At 36.4% G+C, this 22,172-nt stretch overlaps 1 protein-coding gene across 3 annotated transcripts in view; it reads left to right on the forward strand.

Moving 5' to 3' along the window:
• The window catches only part of DTWD2 (DTW motif tRNA-uridine aminocarboxypropyltransferase 2), a 185,079-nt gene that overhangs the window by 13,693 nt on the left and 149,214 nt on the right, over positions 1-22,172 (forward strand). The window contains exon 1 of one of the 3 annotated variants that reach the window (XM_054252024.2): positions 18,805-20,322. The exons of the other annotated variants lie outside the window; for them this stretch is intronic. Within the exon in view, the coding sequence (XP_054107999.2) occupies positions 20,105-20,322 (218 nt within the window). The 5' untranslated portion in view covers positions 18,805-20,104. Of the gene's footprint in view, positions 1-18,804; positions 20,323-22,172 lie in introns of those variants that run through there. 3 annotated transcript variants of the gene reach the window in all.

Raw genomic sequence — 22,172 nt, forward strand, 5'->3', positions numbered from 1 at the left:
TTCTTAATGGGGTTGTTACTTTTTTTCTTACATATTTGTTTTAAATTCCATGTAGACTTTGAATATTAGACCGTTGTCAGATGGATAGATTGCCAAACTTTTCTCCCATTCTGTAGGTTGTCTGTTCACTCTGATGATAGTTTCTTCTGCTATGCAGAAGGTGTTTAGTTTAATTAGATCCCATTTATCAATTTTTGCTTTTGTTGCAAAATTACTTTTGGTGTTTTTGTCATGAAATATTTGCCCATGCCAATGACCTGAATGGTATTGCCTATATTTTTTCCTAGGGTTTTTCTAGTTTTGAGTTTTACATTTATGTCTTTAATCCATCTTGAGTTATTTTTTGTATAAGGTGTAAGGAAGAGGTCCAGTTTTAACTTGCTGCATATGGCTAGCCAGTTCTCCCAGCACCACTTATTAAGTAGGGAATCCTTTCCCCATTGCTTTTTTTTCAGGTTTGTCGAAGGTCAGGTGGTTATAGGTGTGTAGTCTTATTTCTGAGTTCTCTATTCTGTTCCATTGGTCTTTGTGTCTGTTTGTACCAGTACCATGCTGTTTTAATTACTGTAGCCTTGTAGTATAGTTTGAAGTCAGGTAATATAACGCCTCCAGTTTTGTTTGTTCTTTCCTTAGGATTGTCTTAGCTATTCAGGTTCTTTTTTGGTTTCATATGAATTTTAAAATAGTTTTTTTTTCTAATTCTGTGAGAATGTCACGGTAGTTTAATTGGAATAGTATGGAATCTATAAATTGGGCAGTGTGGCCATTTTCACAGTATTGATTCTTCCTAACTATGAGCATAGAATGTTTTCCCATTTGTTTGTGTCCTCTGATTTCCTTGAGCAGTGGTTTGTAGTTCTCCTTGAAGAGGTCCTCCACTTCCCTTGTTAGTTGTATTTCTAGGTATTTTATTCTCTTTGTAGCAATTGCTAGTGGGAGTTCATTCATGATTTGGCTCTCTGCTTGCCTGTTGTTGGTATATAGAAATGGTAGCGATTTTTGCACATTGATTTTATATCCTGAGATTTTGCTGAAGTTGCTTATCAGCTTAAAAAGTTCTTGGGTTGAGAGAATGGTGTTTTCTAAATACAGGTTTATGTATTCTGCAAACAAAGGTAATTTGATTTTCTCTCTTGCTATGTGAATATGCTTTCTTTCTTTCTCCTGCCTGAATGCCCTTGCCAGAACTTTCAATACAATATTGAATAGGAGTGGTGAGAGAGAGCATCCTACCTTCTGCCAGTTTTCAAAGGGAATGCTTCCAGCTTTTTCCTATTCAGTGTGATAATTGCTATGGGTTTGTTATATGCGGCTCTTATTATTCCGAGGTATGCTCCTTCAAAACCTGGTTTATTGAGAGTTTTTATTTATTTATTTTAATTTATTTTTTCATTTTTTGTCTATCCTTCCCTGGGAATATTGAGAGTTTTTAACATAAAGGAATGTTGCCTGTAATTCCAGCATTTTGGGAGGTTGAAGTGGGCAAATTGCTTGAGGTCAGCAGTTTGAGACCGGCCTGGCCCACATGATGAAACCCCGTCTCTATCAAAAATACAAAAATTAGCTGGGTGTGATGGTATGCACCTGTAGTCCCAGCTGTTTGGGAGCCTGAGGCAGGAGAATTGCTTCAGCCTGGGAGGTGGAGGTTGAAGTGAGCTGAGATCACACCACTGCACTCTAGCCTGGGAGTCAGAGTAAGTCTCCATCTAAAAAAAAAAAAAATATATATATATATATATATTTTATATTTATATATAAAATTAAAATATAAAAAACATAAAATATATAAAAAATATATTTTATATATATAAAATTAAAAATATTAAAAAATATAAAAATACATAAAAATATATATTTATATAATATAAATATAAAAAATATATTTTATATATATTATAAAATATATATTTTAAAGTATTTAATATAAAATTTATAAAGTAATTTAAAGTATTTAAATGTAAAAATACATAAAAATATATATTATATAATATAAATATAAAAAATATATTTTATATATATTATAAAATATATATTTTAAAGTATATAAATAAAATATATATTATAAAATATATTTTAAAATTATATTTTAAATTATAAAAAATTAATATATTTTTATATATTATAAAATATATAAAAGTGTATAAAAATATATACACTTTTATATATAATAAAAATATATATTAAATTAAAAATATTAACAAAATATAAAAATATATAAAATATATAAAATTAAAAATATTTAAAAAAAATATATATATATTTTCACCTATATCTGGCATTTCTCCCTTTGTTATCCCTCCCCAACTCCCTATCCCCCACTGTCCCTCCCCTGGTACCCCCAACAGACCTCAGTGTGTGATGCTCGCCTCCCTCCATGTGTTCTCCTTGTTAACACCCACCTATGAGTGAGAACATGCGGTGTTTGATTTTCGGTTCTTGTGTCAGTTTGCTGAGAATGATAGCTTCCAGGTTCATCCACATCCCTACAAAGGACATGAACTCATCGTTTTTTATGGCTGCATAGTATTCCATGATGTAGATGTGCAACATTTTCCTTGTCTAGTCTATCGTAGATGGGCATTTGGGTTGGTTACAGGTCTTTGCTATTGTAAACAGTGCCGCAGTGAACATACATGTGCATGTGTCCTTATAATAGAATGATTTATAATCCTTTGGATAGATACCCAGTAATGGTATTTCTGGGTCAAATGGCATTTCTATTTCTAGGTCCCTGAGGAATCACCACACTGTCTTCCACAATGGTTGAACTAATTTACACTCCCACCAATAGTGTAAAAGTGTTCGTATTTCTCCATGTCCTCTCCAGCATCTGTTGTCTCCAGATTTTTTCATGATTGCCATTCTAACTGGGATGATATGGTATCTCAATGTGGTTTTGATTTGCATTTCTCTAATAACCAGTGATGATGAGCATTTTTTCATATGTTTGTTGGCCTCATCGATGTCTTCTTTTGTAAAGTGTCTGTTTATATCCTTCGACCATTTTTGCATGGGTTTGTTTGTTTTTTTTCTTGGAAATCTGTTGTAATTCTTTGTAGAGTTTGGATATAAGTCCTTTGTCAGATGGGTAGATTATGAAAATTTCTTCCCATTTTGTTGGCTGCCGATTCACTCTAATGATTGTTTCTTTTGCTGTGCAGAAGCTCTGGAGTTTAATTAGATCCCATTTGTCTATTTTGGCTTTTGTTGCCAATGCTTTTGGTGTTTGAGTAATGAAGTCCTTGCCTATGCCTATGTCCTGAATAGTTTTGCCTAGGTTTTCTTCTAAGGTTTTTGTGGGGTTAGGTCTTATGTTTAAGTCTTTAATCCATCTGGAGTTAATTTTACCGTAAGGTGTCAGGAAGGGTTTCAGCGTCTGCTTTCTGAACATGGCTAGCCAGTTTTGCCAACACCATTTATTAAACAGGGAATCCTTTCCCCATTGCTTGTTTTTCTGAGGTTTGCCAAAGATCAGATGGCTGTAGATGTGTGATGTTTCCTCCGAGGCCTCTGTTCTGTTCCATTAGTCTGTATCTCTGTTTTGGTACAAGTACCATGCTGTTTTGATAACTGTAGCCTTGTAGTATAGTTTGAAGTTAGGTAGTGTGATGCCTACAGCTTTGTTCTTTTGGCTTAGAATTGACTTGGCTATGCAGGCTCTCTTTTGGTTCCATATGAAGTTTAAGGTGGTTTTTATCAATTCTGTGAAGAAGGTCATTGGTAGCTTGATGGGGTTAGCGTTGAATCTATAAATTACTTTGGGCAGTATGGCGATTTTCACAATACCGATTCTTTCTTACCATGAGCATGGGATATTTCTCTGTCTGTTTGTGTCCTCTCTTACTTTGTTGAGCAGTGGTTTGTAGTTCTTCTTGAAGAGGTCCTTTACTTCCTTGTTAGTTGTATTCCTAGGTATTTTATTCTCTTTGTAGCAGTTGTGAATGGCAGTTCATTCTTGATTTGGCTCTCTATTTGTTATTGGTGTATGGGAATGCTTGTGATTTTTGCACATTGATTTTGTATCCTGAGACTTTGCTAAAGTTGCTTATCAGTTTCAGGATATTTTGGGCTGAGACAATGGGGTCTTCTAAATATACAATCATGTCGTCTGCAAACAGAGACAATTTGACTTCCTCCTTTCCTAATTGAATACCCTTTATTTCTTTTTCTTGCCTGATTGCTCTGGCTAGATCTTCCAATACTGTATTATATAGGAGTGGTAAGAGAGGTCATCCTTGTCTAATGCCAGATTTCAAAGGGAATGCTTCCAGTTTTTGCCCATTTAGTATGATATTGGCTGTTGGTTTGTCATAAATAGCTTTTATTATTTTGTGATACATACCATTGATACCTAGTTTATTAAGGGTTTTTAGCATACAGGGCTGTTGAATTTTGTTGAAGGCCTTCTCTGCGTCTATTGAGATAATCTTGTGGTTTTTGTCTTCGGTTCTGTTAATGTGATGGATTACATTTATGGAATTTCATATGTTGAAACAGCCTTGCATCCCTGGGATGAAGCCTACTTGTTTGTGATGGATAAGCTTTTTGATGTGCTGTTGCAATCAGTTTGCCAGTATTTTATTGAAGAATTTTGCATCTATGTTCATTATGGATATTGGCCTGAAGTGTTCTTTTCTTGTTGAGTCTCTTCTGGGTTTTAGTGTCAGGATGATGTTGGTCTCATAAAATAATTTGGAAAGGATTCCCTCTTTTTGTATTGTTCAGAATAGTTTCAGAAGGTATAGTACGAGCTCTTCTTTGTATGTCTGGTAGAATTCGGCTGTGAACCCATCTGGACCTGGGTTTTTTGTGGTTGGTAAGCTATTAATTGCTGCCTGAACTTCTGCCCTTGATATTGGTCTATTCAGGGTTTTGACTTCTTCATGGTTTAGGCTTGGGAGGGTGCAAGTGTTCATGAATTTATCTGTTTCTTTCAGGTTTACTGGTTTATGTGCATAGAGTTGTTTGTAGTAATCTCTGATGATGGTTTGTATTTCTGTGAAATCTGTGATTATATCCCCTTTATCATTTTTTATTGCATCTTTTTTATTCTCTCTATTCTTTTTTATTAGTCTGGCTAGTGGTCTATTTTCTTGATCTTTTCAAAAAACCAGCTCCTGGATTTATTGATTTTTTGAAGGGTTGTTCGTGCTTCAGTCTCCTTCAGTTCTGCTCTGATCTTAATTATTTATTGTCTTCTGCTAGGTTTTGAGTTTTTTTGATCTTGCTCCTCTGGTTCTTTCAATTTTGATGATAGGGTGTCAATTTTGGATATCTCCTTGCTTCTCATTTGGGCAATTATTGCTATAAATTTTCCTCTAGAGACTGCTTTAAATGTGTCCCAGAGATTCTGGTATGTTGTGTCTTCATTCTTGTTGATTTTGAAGAACAACTTTATTTCTGCCTTCATTTCATTGTTTATCCAGTTAACATTCAAGAGCCAGTTGTTCAGTTTCCATGAAGTTGTGCAGTTCTGACTTAGTTTCTGAATTCTGAGTTCTAATTTGATTGCACTGTGGTCTGAGAGACTGTTTGTTATGATTTCCATTCTTTTGCATTTGCTGAGGAATGATTTACTTCCAATTGGGTGGTCAGTTTTAGAGTAGGTGTGATGTGGTGCTGAGAAGAATGTATATTCTGTGGATATGGGATGGAGAGTTCTGTAAATGTCTATTAGGTTTGCTTGGTCCAGATATGAGTTCAAGTCCTGGATATCCTTGTTAATTTTCTGTCTCATTGATCTGTCTGATATTGACAGTGGAGTGTTAAAGTCTCCCAATATTATTGTGCGTAGTCTAAATCTCTTTGTAGCTCATTAAGAACTTGCTTTATGTATCTCGGTGCTCCTGTTTTGGGTGCGTATATGTATGTATAGGATCATTAGGTTTTCTTGTTGGATTGATCTTTTTTTAACATTATGTAATACCCTTCTTTGTCTCTTTTGATCTTTGTTGGTTTAAAATGTATTTTTTCAGAGAGTAGGATTGCAACTCCTGCTTATTTTTGCTTTCCATTCAGTTGATAGATCTTCCTCCATCCCTTTATTTTGAGCCTACGTGTATCCTTGCATGTGAGATGGGTTTCCTGAAAACAGCACACTGATGGGTTTTGACTTTTTATCCAATTTGCTGGTCTGTGTCTTTTGATTGGGGCATTTAGTCCATTTATATTGAAGGTTAATATTGTTATGTGTGAATTTGATCCTGCCATTTTGATGCTAGCTGGTTTTGCCCATTAGTTGATGCAGTTTCTTCATTTCGTTGATGCTCTTTACCATTTGATACATTTTTGGAATGGCTGGTACTGGTTGTTCCTTTCTATGTTTAGTGCTTCTTTCAGGAGCTCTTGTAAAGCAGGCCTGGGAGTCATGAAATCTCGAGCAATTGCTTGTTCATAAAGTATTTTATTTCTCCTTCACTTATGAAGTTTAGTTTGGGTGGATATCAAATTCTAGGTTGAAAATTCTTTTCTTTAAGGATGTTGATTATTGGCCCCCATTCTCTTCTGGCTTGTAGGGTTTCTGCTGAGAGATCCACTGTGAGTCTGATGGGCTTCCCTTTGTGGGTAACCCGACCTTTCTCTCTTGCTTCCCTTAGCATTTTCTCCTTCATTTCAACCCTGGTGAATCTGACGATTATGTGCCTTGGGGTTGCTCTTCTTGAGGAATATCTTTGTGGTGTTCTTTGTATTTCTTGGACTTGACTGTTGGCCTGCTGTGCTAGGTTAGGGAAGTTTTCCTGGATAATATTCTGAAGAGTGTTTTCCAGCTTGGATTCATTCTGTCCATCACATTCAGGTACACCTATGAAACGTTGATTATTTCTTTTCACACAATCCCATATTTCTTTGAGGCTTTGTTTATTTCTTTTTACTCTTTTTTCTCTAATCTTGCTTTCTCATTTTATTTCATTGAGTTGATATTCAATCTCTGCTATTCTTTCTTCTGCTTGGTCGATTCGGCTATTGAAACTTGTGTAACATTTTGTCATCATCTTTGGGGGTTTACTTTTGTAAATTTGCCAAAGTGGTAGAGAAACGGCCAAATCCCACTGTGTATGTAGGAAACTGATAGAGATGTTAGGAGACATTGTGGGAATTTGATAGTATTAAGGTAGTTTTCTGGGCAGGGTACCAGACAATGTGTGACTGCACCCAAACCATAACTGATATCTTTATGAGTTTCCCAAGAGAAATACTTGTATGTGCATAATGCCCAGTGACAAGTGAAAAACAAGGAGTTAGGTGATATTTCTTCCTGACATCTCTTTCAACCACCAAATGACCACAACTTGGTGCCTTACATGAAGTATAATTTGGAACCAATCTCATCCTGCAGTTATATCTTACTAATGAGGAAACACATCTCAGATGTTTCATTCTGCAAAAAAAATTTTTTTTTGAGATGGAGTCTTGCTCTGTCGCCCATGCTAGAGTGCAGTGGTGCAATCTCGGCTCACCATAACCTCTGCCTCGTGAGTTCAAGTGATTCTCCTGCCTCAGCCTCCCAAGTAGCTGGAATTACAAATGTTCACCACCTCGCCTGGCTAATTTTTGTATTTTTAGTAGAGACGAGGTTTCACCATGTTGACCAGGCTGGTCTTGAACACCTGACCTCAAGTGATCCACCTGCCTGGGCCTCCCAAATTGCTGGGATTACAGGTGTGAGCCTGTAATCAATCACCAAGCTAGATACTGGGGGTCTTAAAATGAATGAAAGTTGGTTATTACCATAAGGAACTTTAAGGGGAGAAACACAAATAAGCCAGTAATTGTAATATAACATGAATAGTGTGGTTTAGGAGTGCAGAGGTGGGAGGGACTCCTGCTTGGAACTCCGAAGTTCCAAGAGAAAAGCCAGGCACAAAGAAGTAACTTAAATACTTTTTTATTTAAACTACTCTTAGTACCTGGCTTTTCTCTGTGCCCTCACTCTGCAGTGAATTTTTTCAGTCCTGTACTAATTGAAGTAGTTTCCTAAACTCCATTTTATCATCTGTTCAATTCCCTTTTAATGAAGTTCTTTTTATTTTTAACATGTCTGTCTGCTCATTTTATTCCTTTCCTGAAGACCTTCCATGCTTATATTTTAGGTAAAGAAAGGCATTCAGAATCTTTTGTGTAACATCCAAGTCCTGCAGTTCAGTCCCCAGCCTGCCCACTCCTCACTTCCTCCTCCACACACCTGTTTCTCTAGCTACACTGAACTGCTCCCCCCAAACGAGTGTTTTTTTTAATGTTTGTGCCTATGCCTTTGTTCTGTTATTCTTTCTCTGTGAAAAGCTCCTCCCTCATCTCTGCTGTCTGCAATCATACTCTGTTTCAAGGTACAGCTCAAGTTCCATGTCTTGAATGAAACCATTTCTTACCCTTCTAGCTATCTCCCAAGTTTGAATACTTTCTTCTTCCAACTCCTTACTTTGTCTTTTTTCTCTTCTATATTGTTAGCTTCCTGTGGGTCAGTCTTCTCATATTTCTTATGGTATCTTTAACCACATAACCTTTTTTTTTTTTTAAGATAGAGTCTCGCTCTGTCACCAGGCTGGAGTGCAGTGGCATGATCTTGGCTCACTGCAACCTCCGTCTCCTGGGTTCAAATAATTCTCCTGCGTCAGCCTCCTGAGTAGCTGAGATTACAGGTGCACGCCACCACACCCAGCTAATTTTTTGTATTTTTAGTAGAGATGAGGTTTCACCATGTTGACCAGGATGGTCTCAGTCTCTTGACTTTGTGATCTGCCCTTCTTAGCCTTCCGAAGTGCTGGGATTACAGGCATGAGCCACTGTGCCTGGCTTTAACCATATATCCTTAATTACTTTTAGCTATTTTATACTGAGGAATGTTATGAATGTTTGGCTTTGACCTTTTGCTTCTGGATCCTCTTTAGACCTTCAGGTTTGTTTATTTATCTCAAAATGTTTTAATTCTAGTTCTAGGTCTTCTGGTATCTAAGGTAGCTAGATAGAGCTATGTGTTAAAACTTTTCATTGAATATTAACTGCTTGTATGGACTCAATCAAATGTATTGACTAAAGGCATGCATTTTAGAATCAGACAGAACTGTGCTGTAGCCCCAGCTCTGTTTTCTCTTGAAAAAGTTACTTAACCTCTCTAAGACTTAGTTTTGTCACCTTTAAATTAGGCTAAAAATACTACCTCCTGCTGACAGGTTTTGTGAGAATTAAATAAAGTATTTACCTTAGTGCCTAAAACATAAAAGTGTGGAATAAATGTTAAATTCTTTGTTTTTACCTGTCCCTTCTCTTCCTTTCCCTGCTCCTGTTCCTCCTCTCTCTTATGTTTTCTCCCTAATCTACTTCCTTTTTCTTCTCCATGAAACATCATTACTGTTTATGAAATTAGTCTATTTTGCTAATATCCAGCTTCTTCACTTTCAGGGTAGTTTTTGTAGATTCAGGAGTTATGTGCACATTCATAATTTTGCATGTGTTAGTGCTCTGGGTCCCCATCTATAAATTGCCTCATAATGGAATTTTGTCATTCTGGTACTTTCAGTAGTACTCAATTCTCAGCTGTACATAAGTGTTACGTTGATGAAAATCACTTTTTTGGAGGGAAGGCATCAAAACGAGTGGCTTATTTTAGTGCTGTTGTATTCTTTTATGTAGTAATGTAATACTAACCTAACTCTTAGTATGTTTTTCCTACTTTATAAGCAAATTTTTTTAACTCTCAAAATCAGTGGCTTATTCATAGCACCATTGTATTTTCTTATGTAGTAATGTAACATTAACCTAAATTTTAATATATTTTTTGTACTTTGTAGCAAAGAAAATTTTTAATTCGTTTTGCGCTTTTTTTTTGTTTTTGACAAAATGGACATTGATGTAAAATAAGGAAGTGTGCTCCCCCAATAAAGCAAGTATACAAAAATCTGTGTTTTAAAATATAGACAGTTTTTAGATAAGTGAAGGAGACGAGAGAATAAGCAAAATAGGTATCTTGCTTAATAACATTGTCTTCTTATTCTATTCTTTGCAAATATCTCTACTTTAATCTTTGACTCCTGCTTCTAAGGATGGATGTTCATGCAGCCAGTGAATAAGAAGCAGAGGATTCTGCTACATGAGGACCTGGAGGCTCAGTTTGAATAAATCATGTGGACATTCTTTATTTGTTCAATCATTATTTATTCAATATCTATTACCAAGTAGATGCGCAACTGGTGTCATAAAAAAAGATGAAGAAATTGTTACCTTTAGAACATGTAGTGAATTAAGTATGAGAGAAAACATATCTAAGTAATATTTAAGACAAATTATGGAAGTATAAAATACTAGTTTGTAGAGGAAATAGTGATTGAATTAATTTGCTGTTAAGAAAGCTGTTTACTGTATTTTATATTTGTTTATATTTCTATAAAAAGGAAGTAAATAATAGGTTAATGAACATAAGATGATTATGATAAAAGATTATCAGTCTTAGTGGATCTGTAACTGTTAATCACATTTTTAGTAGGGGCTTTTATAGCTGCTGTTTATATTCATCTCTCAAGACACAAGACTTTTGTTCTCTAGGCATCTGGCCTCTCTGAAGCCTTCTTAATTATAATACTCACTAAAACTTTACTTTTTTTGTTTTTAATGTACATGTCCAGCACGCACTCAGAAACTTTACTTTTTTTCTTAACTTTTATTTTAGTTTCAAGGGTACATGTGCAGGTTGAATCTATAAACTGTGTGTCATGGGGTTTTGTGTACATTTTATTGTGTCACCCAGGTAAGTAGCATAGTATCTACTAGGTAATTTTTTGATTCTCATCCTCCTTTCATCCTCCATCCTCAAGTAGGCTCAATGTCTATTGTGTCCATGAGTACTCAGTGTTTAGCTCCCACTTATAAGTGAGAATATGCAGTGTTTGGTTTTCTGTTCTTGCATTAGTTCACTTAGGATAATGGCCTCAAGCTCCATGCTGCTGCAAAGGACATGATTTCCTTCTTTTTTTATGGCTGCGTAATATTCCATGGTCTGTATATACCATATTTTCTTTATCCAGTCTACCACTGATGAAGATTTGGGTTGATTCCATGTCTTTCCTCTGGTGAATAGGGCTGCAATGAACATATACATGCATGGGTCTTTATGGTAGAACAATTTATATTCATTTGGGTATGTACCCAATAATGGGGTTGCTGGATAGAAAGGTAATTCTCTTAAGTTCTTTGAGAAATTGCCAAACTGCTTTCCATAGTGGCTGAACTAGTTTACATTCCCAACAGCAGTATATAAGTGTTCCCTTTTCTCTGCAGCCTTACTGCAGCATCTGTTGTTTTTTTTGACATTTTAATAATAGCCATTTTTACTGTTGTGAGATGGTATCTCATTGTGATTTTGATTTGCATTTCTCTGATAATTAGTGACATTGAGCATTTTTTTCATATGTTTCTTGGCCGTGTGTATGTCTCCTCTTGAAAAGTGTCTGTTTATGTCTTTTGCTCACTTTTTAATGGGGTTGTTTTTTGCTTGTAGATTTAAGTTTCCTATAGTTTCTGAATAATAGACCTTTGTCAGATGCATAGTTTGCTCATATTTTCTCCCATTTAGTAGGTTGTCTGTTTACTCTTTTGGTAAGTTTCTTTTGCTCTGCAGAAGCTTTTTAGTTTAATTAGGTCCCATTTGTCAATTTAAATTTTTGTTGCAGTTGCTTTTGGCATCTTCATCATAAAATCTTTGCCAATGTATATATCTCTAGTGGTGTTTTCTAGGTTATCTTTGAGGGTTTTATAGATTTAGGTTTTACATAGAAGTTTTTACTCTACCTTGGGTTAATTTTTGTATATGGTATAAAGAAGAGGTCCAATTTCAGTCTTCCACATACAGTTAGCTACTTATTCCAGCACTTTTTTTTCATTGCTTGTTTTGTCAGCTTTGTCAAAGATCAGAGGGTTGTAGACACATGGCTTTACTCTATTCGGTACCATTAATCTGTATGTCTGTTTTTGTAGCAGTACCATGCTGTTTTGGTTATTGTAGCCTTATAGTATAGTTTGACGTCTGGTAATGTGTTTGCTCTAGCTTTGTTCTTTTTGCTTAGAATTGCAGTTGTTATTTGGGCTCTTTTTTGGTTCCATATGAATTTTAGAAATTTTTTTCCCCTAATTCTGTGAAGAATGCCATTGGTAGTGTGACAGAAAAAGGATTGAATCTGTATATTGTTTTGGGTAGTATGTTCATTTTAACAATGTTTACTCTTCCTATCCATGAGCTTGGGATGCTTTTCGGCCATTTGTTTGTGTCATCTCTGATTTCTTTGAGCAGGGCTTTGTAATTCTCATTGTAGAAATCTTTTACCTCCCTGGTTAGCTATATCCCTAAATATTTTATCCTTTTTGTGGCTATTGCAAGTGGTATTCTGCTCTTGATTTGGCACTCAGCTTGGACATTATTGATGTATAGAAATGCTACTGATTTTTGTACATTGATTTTTATATCCTGAAACTTTGCTGAAGTTGTTTATCAGATCTAGGAGCTTGTGGGCAGAGATGATGGAGTTTTCTAGGCAAAAAAGAATATTGTCTGCAAAAAGAGATAGTTTGACTTTCTCTCTTCCTATTTGGATGTCTTTTATTTATTTTTGTTGCCTGATTTCTTGGGCCAGGCCTTCCAATACTATGTTGAATAGGAGTGGTGAGAGTGGGGCAGCCTTGTCATGTTCCACTTCTCAAGGGTAATGCTTTTGGCTTTTGCCCATTCAGTATGGTGTTGGCTGTGGGTCTGGCATAGATGGCTCTTATTTTGAGGTAAGTTCCTTCATTGCCCAGTTTGTGAGGATTTTTAACATGAAGGGATGCTGAATTTTATTGAAAGCCTTTTCTGTGTTGATTAATATGATCGTGTGGTTTTTGTTTTTAGTTTTGTTTGTGTGATGAATCACATTTATTGATTTTTGTATATTGAACCAGTCTTGCATCCCAAGGGTAAAACTTGATCAGATGGTGGTGGATTCGCGTTTTGATGTGCTGCTAGATTCGATTTGCTGATATTTTGTTGAGGATTTTTGCATTTATGTTCACCAAGGAGAGTGGCCTGTGGTTTGTATTTCTTTTAGGTTTTCTAGTTTATATGCGTAGAGGTGTTCATAATAGTCTCTGTTTTTTTTTTTTTTTTTTTTTTTTGTCTTTCTGTGGGGTTGGTGTTAATGTTCTTTTTGTCATTTTGGATTTTGGATTTGGATTTTCTTTTTTTCTTTATTAGTCTAGCTAGTGGTCTTTCTTATTTTCTTTCAAATAACCAACTTCTGATTTCACATGAAAACCTTTATTGATTATATATCTAGTAGGAACAAACATGTTTAGGTCAGCAATATAGTTATTTTATCACATGCTGCAGTTGATTTTAAAAAATTAAAATGCATTTTTAACAAGTAGGCTTATTTTTCTCTACTTACATTTATTATATATTAGTATATGGCGCACCTTATAAAACACGCACAAAACTAGATATCAATAAAGAAAGAAGTATTTGTGAGATAAAGTCTTTAAAAATATCTTGGTCAGTAATGATAGTATAATGGAGTCTCACTGTTATTATTCATTATCTCAAAGCACAGTATATATTTAGGGTGAGATTCCCTGTTAAGGATAGTAAGAGGAGAGTCTACAGTTCAAGAAATCTTGATAATTTCTTCACTGCTCTAGGCATACCTTCCGGGGCACAGGTCTCTGAAACTCTCATCTAAAGACGTTTATTCTTGGGAGTATTTCTGAATCTATTCTGTTGTGGGATGCTGCCCAATTTGCAAAAAGAAAAATAATGTGTATACAAGTATATTTAAAACATATAGATATAGATATCACTGTTGTAGGATAGGACAACTTCACACCATGATTAAAAAAATCACAACAGTGTTTTTTTTCTAAGTCTATCCTTCCTCCGCTCCTGAGGCCAGTTATGAGAGTCTAGTAAGGAAAACAATTTTGGAGGGTATGGGAATATCATTATTTATACTTTAAGCAGTCAGACATGGAAGATGTTACCTACTTCTATTTTGGAGATGAAAATGTATTATAATATTAATAATGTAAAACTGTTTCTACTTTTATTGGTTATATTGAATATATAGTTTCAGAAATTTGAAAATGACTTTATCTTACAGATCATTTGAATTTCTTTAAAAAGACAGCAGAGGGCACTATGATATTTAGTTTTCCAAAGCCAGTTTTAAAATTGGAAAATTTTTGCCATTTTTATGTGTAATGCAGTGTATTCAACTAGTTCAGTGAAAAACTATGAAACTTTTTGTTTTTTGCTTTTTCACTCTGTTGGGAGCATTAAAATTTTGTTGAATGTTGGTAAATTTGAGCTGCACTATTTTTCTGGGTTCCACATTTGCTTTTGTTTAGAAGATAAAAGAAATCCTTTAAAAAGAGTACTTGTAAATCTGTTCACTAACGTTTAAACTTTATTTGAGATTATCTTGATTAAAATCAGTACTGTGAGAAAAAAGCTTTCAGTGAATATTGTATAAGAAATTTAATTAAAGTTTTAAAAGATGTTTTTGTAGGTCGTAGCATTTCTAGTCATATTTCAGATATAATTTTATTAGCCCACAGGCTGTCAGAGATAGTATGCCTAGAGTGATACATTACCTTTGTATTACAGCATTTGTTTAGGAAGCGAGTCAGTCTCAGTGTGACAGGAAGCCCATGTATATATTTCTACATCCTTAATGAGAAAAGAAGAAAAGGCTTATTTCATAAAATATCCTTGGGGAAATGATTTGAAGTTTCCTTTATATTTTAAGATTGTAATTAACATTGATTGGGTTGTATAGGTTTTAAAGAAGGTAAACCCCCTGAACAGAAAAATACATTGTAAATACTTCATAAAAATAGAGAAGGGAAAAATCTCAGCACCTATTTTGGTCTTACTGTTATTAATTAGCTCAAAGTAATAGCCAGAATGTTTGTCTGTAGTGCAAGAGTTATTCCCCAGAACTTTTTTGTTGCCTTTTTGTTACCAGTTTTGTGAGGGAGGAAATTGAAAATCTGTGACCTGCCCAAGGTCACACAGCAAGATGATAACACTGCCAGTGATATTTTAATAGTTATTCCCCAAGCCTATACCCAATTTACCAGTTTGTATTCCTTTAGATATTAATTTTTATTCCTCATGTCTATATACATTCTAGAAGTAGCTTGATTTAAAAAAAACAGATATTCATTATTTACAAATAATCAGTTTATATATATAATTATGTGGTATTTTTTGCCTGTCGAGTATAATAGTTCATGGGAAGTAAGGAACTTTTTTTTTTAAAGAGATAGGGGTCTTGCTGTGTTGTCCAGGCTGGAGTGTAGTGGCTATTCACTGGGTGTACTACAGCCTCAAAGTGGGCTCAAGTGATCCTCCTGCCTCAGCCTCCTGAGTAGCTGGGATTACAGGTACACCCTACTGTGCCTGGAGAAGCCAGGAACTTAAAAAAAAATTATTTCTGGCACAGTGAGAACAAATAAGCTCCATGAAGGTAGAAATCTTTGTTCATTTTATTGTCCCAAGTGACTAATATCTGGCACTTGAGTATGCAGTAAATATTTGAATAAAAATTTGTTGAATTTATAAATTATTCAATCCATTATTAATTTAAATATTTAAACTTTCTAGAGAGGTTTTAGAATGAGGAGAGCAGTATCTCTGCACTTAGCCACTAGTTTAGGAAGAGATGGTGTTTTAACAGTTGGTCAGCTAATCACCATTATCATGCATGCAGAGCATTGTCAGGGAGGAAAGATTGATAGTAAGGTAATAAGCAGAAATGCATCTCATAAAGAAACTTGCTGAATATAAAGCTAGTTGAAATGTTTTAAGTAACTACAATTTTATTAGTTTGAAGTAATTGTAATTAAAATTAGGTTAATAAATATAATATGCTTTAAAATAAATAGGTAATGATGTTTTGTGAGCATATAAAATCATGAGTCAAAGCAATTAGTTTTACTTTAAATCACACTTAAAATGTTTACACATAACTTGCTTAGCTATCTTTTGTAACTATTTTTTTCAGTTAATATTTTTGCCTTTTATGTGAGATCACTTATCAAAAATGATCACAAAGTATAAAAAAGGAAGACCTGACACTCTGAATTTCATTTGTAATACAGACGTATTATAAGTACTAGACAGGGCATAAAGGAGAAATCAAATTTTGATAAATAAGAAAATGAAAGAATGGGATAGAAAATTGTAGAGGAGGAGAAAAGCATTCTAAGGTTTAGAGAAGAGGAAATGTAAGATGTTTCTTCAGGCTGGGCATGGTGGCTCATGCCTCTAATTTCAGCACTTTGGGAGTCCGAGGAGGGTGGATCACTTGAGGCCTGGAGTTCGAGAAATCCCATCTCTTAAAAAAAAATCCAAAAATACGTTTATCATTGAAATACAAAAATTAGCCAGGTTTGGTGGTGCACACCTGTAATCTCAGCTTCTCAGGAAGCTGAGGCAAGAGAATTACTCGAACACAGGAGGCGGAGGTTGCAATGAGCCGAGATCATGCCACTGCACTCCACCCTGGGTGACAGTGACACCTGTCTCAAAAAAAAAAAAAAAGATATTTCTTTATGTATTTAGCAATATTTATTGAGTGCCTTCTATACCATTTGCTGGGGATATAGCAGTGAAAAAGGTAGGCTAAGTCCTTGCCTCCATGTAGCTTATATTATAGAGAAGGAAACGCACATTCAAATAACATAATGTCAAACAGTTGTAAAATGCTATGAAGAAAAATCTATCAGAATAAGGGAATAGAGAGTGATAGTGAGAGAAGAGGTGGATCGTTTGATTGATTGATTGCCAGGGTCAGTCTGTCTGTCTGTCTCTTTCTGTCTCTCTCTCTCCTTCACCCAGGCTGGAGTGCAGTGCTATGATCATAGCTCACTGCATTCTCAAAGAACTTGGCTTCAACTCTTTTCCTGCTTCAGCTTCCCAAGTAGCTGGGACTACAGATGTGCACCACCATGTCTGGCTCATTTTAAAATTTTTAGTAAAGATGAGATCTTGCTGTGTTTCCCAGGCTGATCTCGAATTCCCATGCTTAAGTGATCCTTTCTCCTTAGCCTCCAAAAAATGCTGAGTTTACAGGCATGAGCCACCAGGCCCAGCCTTGGATTATTTTTAAATGGAGCACTGGAGCAAAGACCTGGACTCAGTGAATTGTTAAGTTCTGCAGGTATCTGGGATAAGATACCAGGCAGAGCACCAGTTGCTAGACATTCAGGTGCATAAGACTACTTTAGGTCACACCTAATACCAGAATGATATAGGCCAGGAGCCACAACTTGCATTTGTGGCATTGTAGAGCAATCTTAGATGATCCTTTTCTGCTGGCATCCTTGTGGCAGTCTGGCCTAGCAGTCCAGCTCAGGTGGAAGGTGATATGTTCCACACTAGGCAGATATGATAGCCTAATAGCTTTATGCCCACAGGAGCCAACCTCTTTTGTAACAACTCTCTAGAAAGTTTCTAGGGTTCCAATTTAGGGAAGCCTAAAGTATGGTCTCATCATAGGGTCTCTATAGGTCTCCAGCCCATATGCATTCTCTCTACCAGTCAGGGGTCATTGAAATCACATACAGTATTGCTTAGCAATGTAGGTTTCATGTTGCCAGGGTAACAGAGCTAGTTAGTTAAGCAAAGATCAAATTTTCAAGCAGACGGAAGGGTTTTGGATGAGCCCTTTTGTCCATAGCTTTGTTGTTTATTATTCTTTAATTACTACTTCTCACGAAAGTTGATCAAGCTTTGGCAGCCTTCAGGTGTAGACAGGAATGGATAAGTGGGCAGGATATAGATACGAATGGATTTTTTCACTTGAAAAAAAAAAAGCCCACTGGAGCAGACACCTCTAGAGCCTTGCACATCAAACTGTGGTCTTCACATTCTTCACCCCCTCACTCCTTACCCACCGGCAGCATCAGCACCACCTAGGGATTTGTTAGAAATGCACATTCTCAGGTTTACTGAATCAGAAGCTCTGAGGGCTGGGGCTCTGCTATCTAGTATAATGAGTCCTGTAGGTGATTCTGATAACAGCAAAAGTTTGGGAATCACTGTACTAGGGGATATAAAATTAAATGAAAACCCTACTCTTAAAGGGTTCACCATCTAGAAGTGAGAGAAAGATGTGAAAACAAAATTTTGTCATATGTGGCCAAGTGTTTAACTAGAAATATTAATAGGAATCTAAAGGAACTATGTATCACTGAAATAAAAGAAAGTGAATTCAGCCCTGAGAGTAACAGAGACTTGCAAACAAGATGAGAGGTATATCCTGGAGCATAAACAATGTGATCCTGGTTAGATACTGTACTTAAAATAATGTTGTAAATATTATGCAGATTTATAGGTTAAAGACTTGCTGTTGTGGGCTAAGAATCTAACCAGTTCCAGACAACCAACTTTTAAATAGACTTTTAGAGCAGAGTTTGTAAATGTTCTTTAAGGTTCTAGGATACGAAGATAACTTGATTTTTGTAGAGAGTTATATTTAGTTGTTTCAACTTTCTATTATTTTCTTTTTCTTTTTTTTTTTGAGACAGGATCTTGCTCTGTCACCCAGGTTGGCGTGCAGCGGTACAGTCATAGCTCACTGTAGCCTCAATCTCCTGGGCTCAAGCGATCCTTTGGCCTCAGCCTCCCAAGCAGCTAGGACTACAGGTGCCCACCATCATACTCCGCATCTTGCTATGTTCCCAGGCTGGTCTCGAACTCTTGTGCTCAAGCGATCTGCCTGCCTTGGTCTCCCAAAGTACTAGGATTACAGGTATGAATCACCATACTTGGCTCTTATTTAGATATTCAAAGCTGCATTTTAAAAGGCCAAAATATTATAGTTTGGTTTATTATTTAAAAGAATTCCAGACCCAGTGGTTCATGCCTGTAATTCCAGCACTTTGGGAGACCAAGGCAGGAGGATAGTTTGAGACCAGCTTGGGCAACATGGCAAGAACCTGTCTCTACAAAAAAAAAAAATTAGCCAAGTGTGGTGTTGTGCACCTCTAGTTCCACCTGCTACTTGGGAGGGTGAGGTGGGAGGGTTGTTTGAGCTTGGAGGCCATAGTGAGCTATGATTGTGCCATTGCACCCCAGTCTGGGTGACAGAGTGAGACCCTGTCCCCCCAAAAAAAAATTCATCTCATTTGATATTTTCACTGAGTCCATTGAGGATAAATTAACAATTTTTGTACCATGTTTAAAAAGGGCAGTTCAAATAAGTTGATTTTGTGATACTATTGAGGAACTTAAGTTATATTGAGGTTTTATATAGTTCTAAAAATCCCCAAAGTGAATTGAAGTTAGACTCACTTTAATAACAAATATTGCATAACACATTTGATGAATGATAATATATATTATAAAAACATAGTATAATAGGTAGCTCATCTACCAAAAATTAGAAATCAGCCTTTTACATAGGCAGGGATTTCATGACCAAATCACCAAAAGCATTGGCAACAAAAGCCAAAATAGACAAATGGGACCTAATCAAACTCCACAGTTTCTGCACAGCAAAAGAAACAGTCGTTAGAGTGAATCGGCAACCAACAGAATGGGAAAAAATTTTTTCAATCTATCCATCTGACAAAGGGCATATCCAGAATCTGCAAAGAACTAAAACAGATTCACAGGAAAAAAACAAACAACCCCATTCAAAAGTGGGCAAAGGATATGAACAGACACTTTACAAAAGAAGACATATATGAGGCCAACAAACATATGAAAAAATGCTCATCATCACTGGTCATTAGAGAAATACAAATCAAAACCAAATTGAGATACCATCTCATGCCAGTTAGAATGGCGATCAAAAAAAATCTGGAGACAACAGATGCTGGAGAGGATGTGGAGAAACAGGAACACTTTTACACTGTTGGTGGGAGTGTAAATTAGTTCAACCACTGTGGAAGACAGTGTGGTGATTCCTCAAGGACCTAGAAATAGAAATTCCATTTGACCCAGAAATACCATTACTGGGTATATATCCAAAAGATTATAAATCATTTTACTATAAGGACACATGCACATGAATATTTATTGCAGCACAGTTTACAATAGCAAAGACTTGGAACCAACCCACATGCCCATCGATGCTAGATGGACAGGGAAAATGTGGCACATATACATTATGGAATACTATGCAGCCATCAAAAAGGAGTTCATGTCCTTTGTAGGGACATGGATGAACCTGGAAACCATCATTCTCAGCGAACTGACACAAGAACACAAAATCAAACACCGCATGTTCTCACTCATAGGTGGGTGTTGAACAATGAGAACACATTGACACAAGGAGGGGAGCATCACACCCTGAGGTATGTTGGAGGGGAAATAGGGGAGGGACAGCGAGGGGTGGGTAGTTGGGGAGAGATATCATGGGGAGAAATGCAAGATATAGGTGATGGGGAGGAAGGCAGCAAATCACACTGCCATGTATGTACCTATGCAACAATCTTGCATGCTCTTCACATGTACCCCAAAACCTAAAATGTAATAAAAAAAAATAAATAAAATAGATACCAAAACAAATAACCAGGACAACAAAATGTAGGGGTATTTAGATAATGCAAGAAGTAAAATAAATAATAAACTGTTAAAGACATCTTCAGTGAGAGAAGGGAAGTTATGTGCTTATGAAATAATACAGAGTCCTTGAAAATTGAACATATAGCAGGAGCAAAAACTTAAATAAATGAGTTGGAAGATGAAGAATCTTTGAGGAAGAAGAACAAAAAGACAAGAAGATGGAAATTGAAGAGGAAAGAAATAAGGAAGTTGTTGGATCACTGCAGAATGTCCAATATCTTCCTATAATGTGATACCCTCCATGGCAAGGATTTTGTATATTTGATCATTGCCTAGAATAGAACCAGACACACAGTAGGTCATCAATAAATAGTTCTGCCAGAAATCAATTTCTAGAGCCTAAGGATCCACTCAGAACAGAATGGGGAAAGACTTATGCCAACACACATGATTGTGAAACTACAGAACATCAGAGACAAAGGGATCTTCAAAGCTTCTGGAGAGGAGAAAAAGCACATATTTAAGGATCAAGAGTCAGACTGGCTTTGAACTTTCAAATAGCAAAGTTGCAAACATTACATACCAGTTAGGAGTCATCCTGTGCTTGTTATACATTCTTTCAAATGCCCAATGATACAAAGAAACGTACTTCATTCATGCCCGATGACAGAGCAATCTTGAATATCTTGCAAGATTATACCTTATTTGCAAGCACCTACATGAACTAAATTCTTTCAAAATATTGTCTTCGAAAATGATTAGCAAAGCAAGTTCACGTCAAAAGTTTTATGGCTTGATATTAACTCTTTGGTGCTAAATTAAAATGAAACCCATTTATTAAAAAAAAAAGAAATCAGCCTTTTAGGTAAAATACTATTGGGGCAACACAGGATACTATCATGTTATTAGGATTTTTATCAGTAAAAGATTAAAGTTGGCTGAGTGTGGTGGCTCACGCCTGTAATTCCAGTGATAGGAACAGGAGGCAGAGAAATTCTAGGCAGAAAGGGCGAGGTCCCTGATGAAGCCCCACCCTCCAGCCTGGAACTGTGCCCCAAAGTGAGAACATGCATTTCTGTTTCCCTGCTTGAATGCTGCCTTTTCAGAAACCACACATGGCCCATTCCACCCCCATCCTGTACCCAGAAGAACCCCTGACTCAACCAGCAGAGAGAAGAGAAGGGGAGAGGAGGAAAGGCAGCTGTACAGTGGAGGCTGCAGTTTGACGTTGGAGAAAAGTAGCTTGACTTGAGAGGGATGGCTGACCATATTGCTTCAGAGAGGAGTCCAGCCAGGGACATCCGGATTCTAGGGGAAGATCACCTTCCCACTCCATCCCTCTTCCAGCTTTCCTTCCCACTGAGAGCCTCTTTCATCAGCAATAAACTTGTCCATGTTTACCTCCCTTCAATTAATTTGTGTGACCTGATTTTTCCTGAATGCCAAACAAGAGCTTGGGTGCCACAGGTGCGGGTGCAAAGCTAAAACAGCACCATAGCACACACCCTCTAGGGCTTCAGGGGTTGAGAGCTGTGGGCTGAGTAAGCAAGGCACTCCTGTCATGAGGTCTGGGAAGGGGTCAAGGAAAATTTTGTTTCGCCAGCACTTTGAGAGGCTGAGGTGGGCCTCACTGGAGGTC

Source organism: Callithrix jacchus, chromosome 2 (assembly GCF_049354715.1).
Source record: "Callithrix jacchus isolate 240 chromosome 2, calJac240_pri, whole genome shotgun sequence".
In the NCBI taxonomy this organism is placed as follows: domain Eukaryota; kingdom Metazoa; phylum Chordata; class Mammalia; order Primates; family Cebidae; genus Callithrix; species Callithrix jacchus.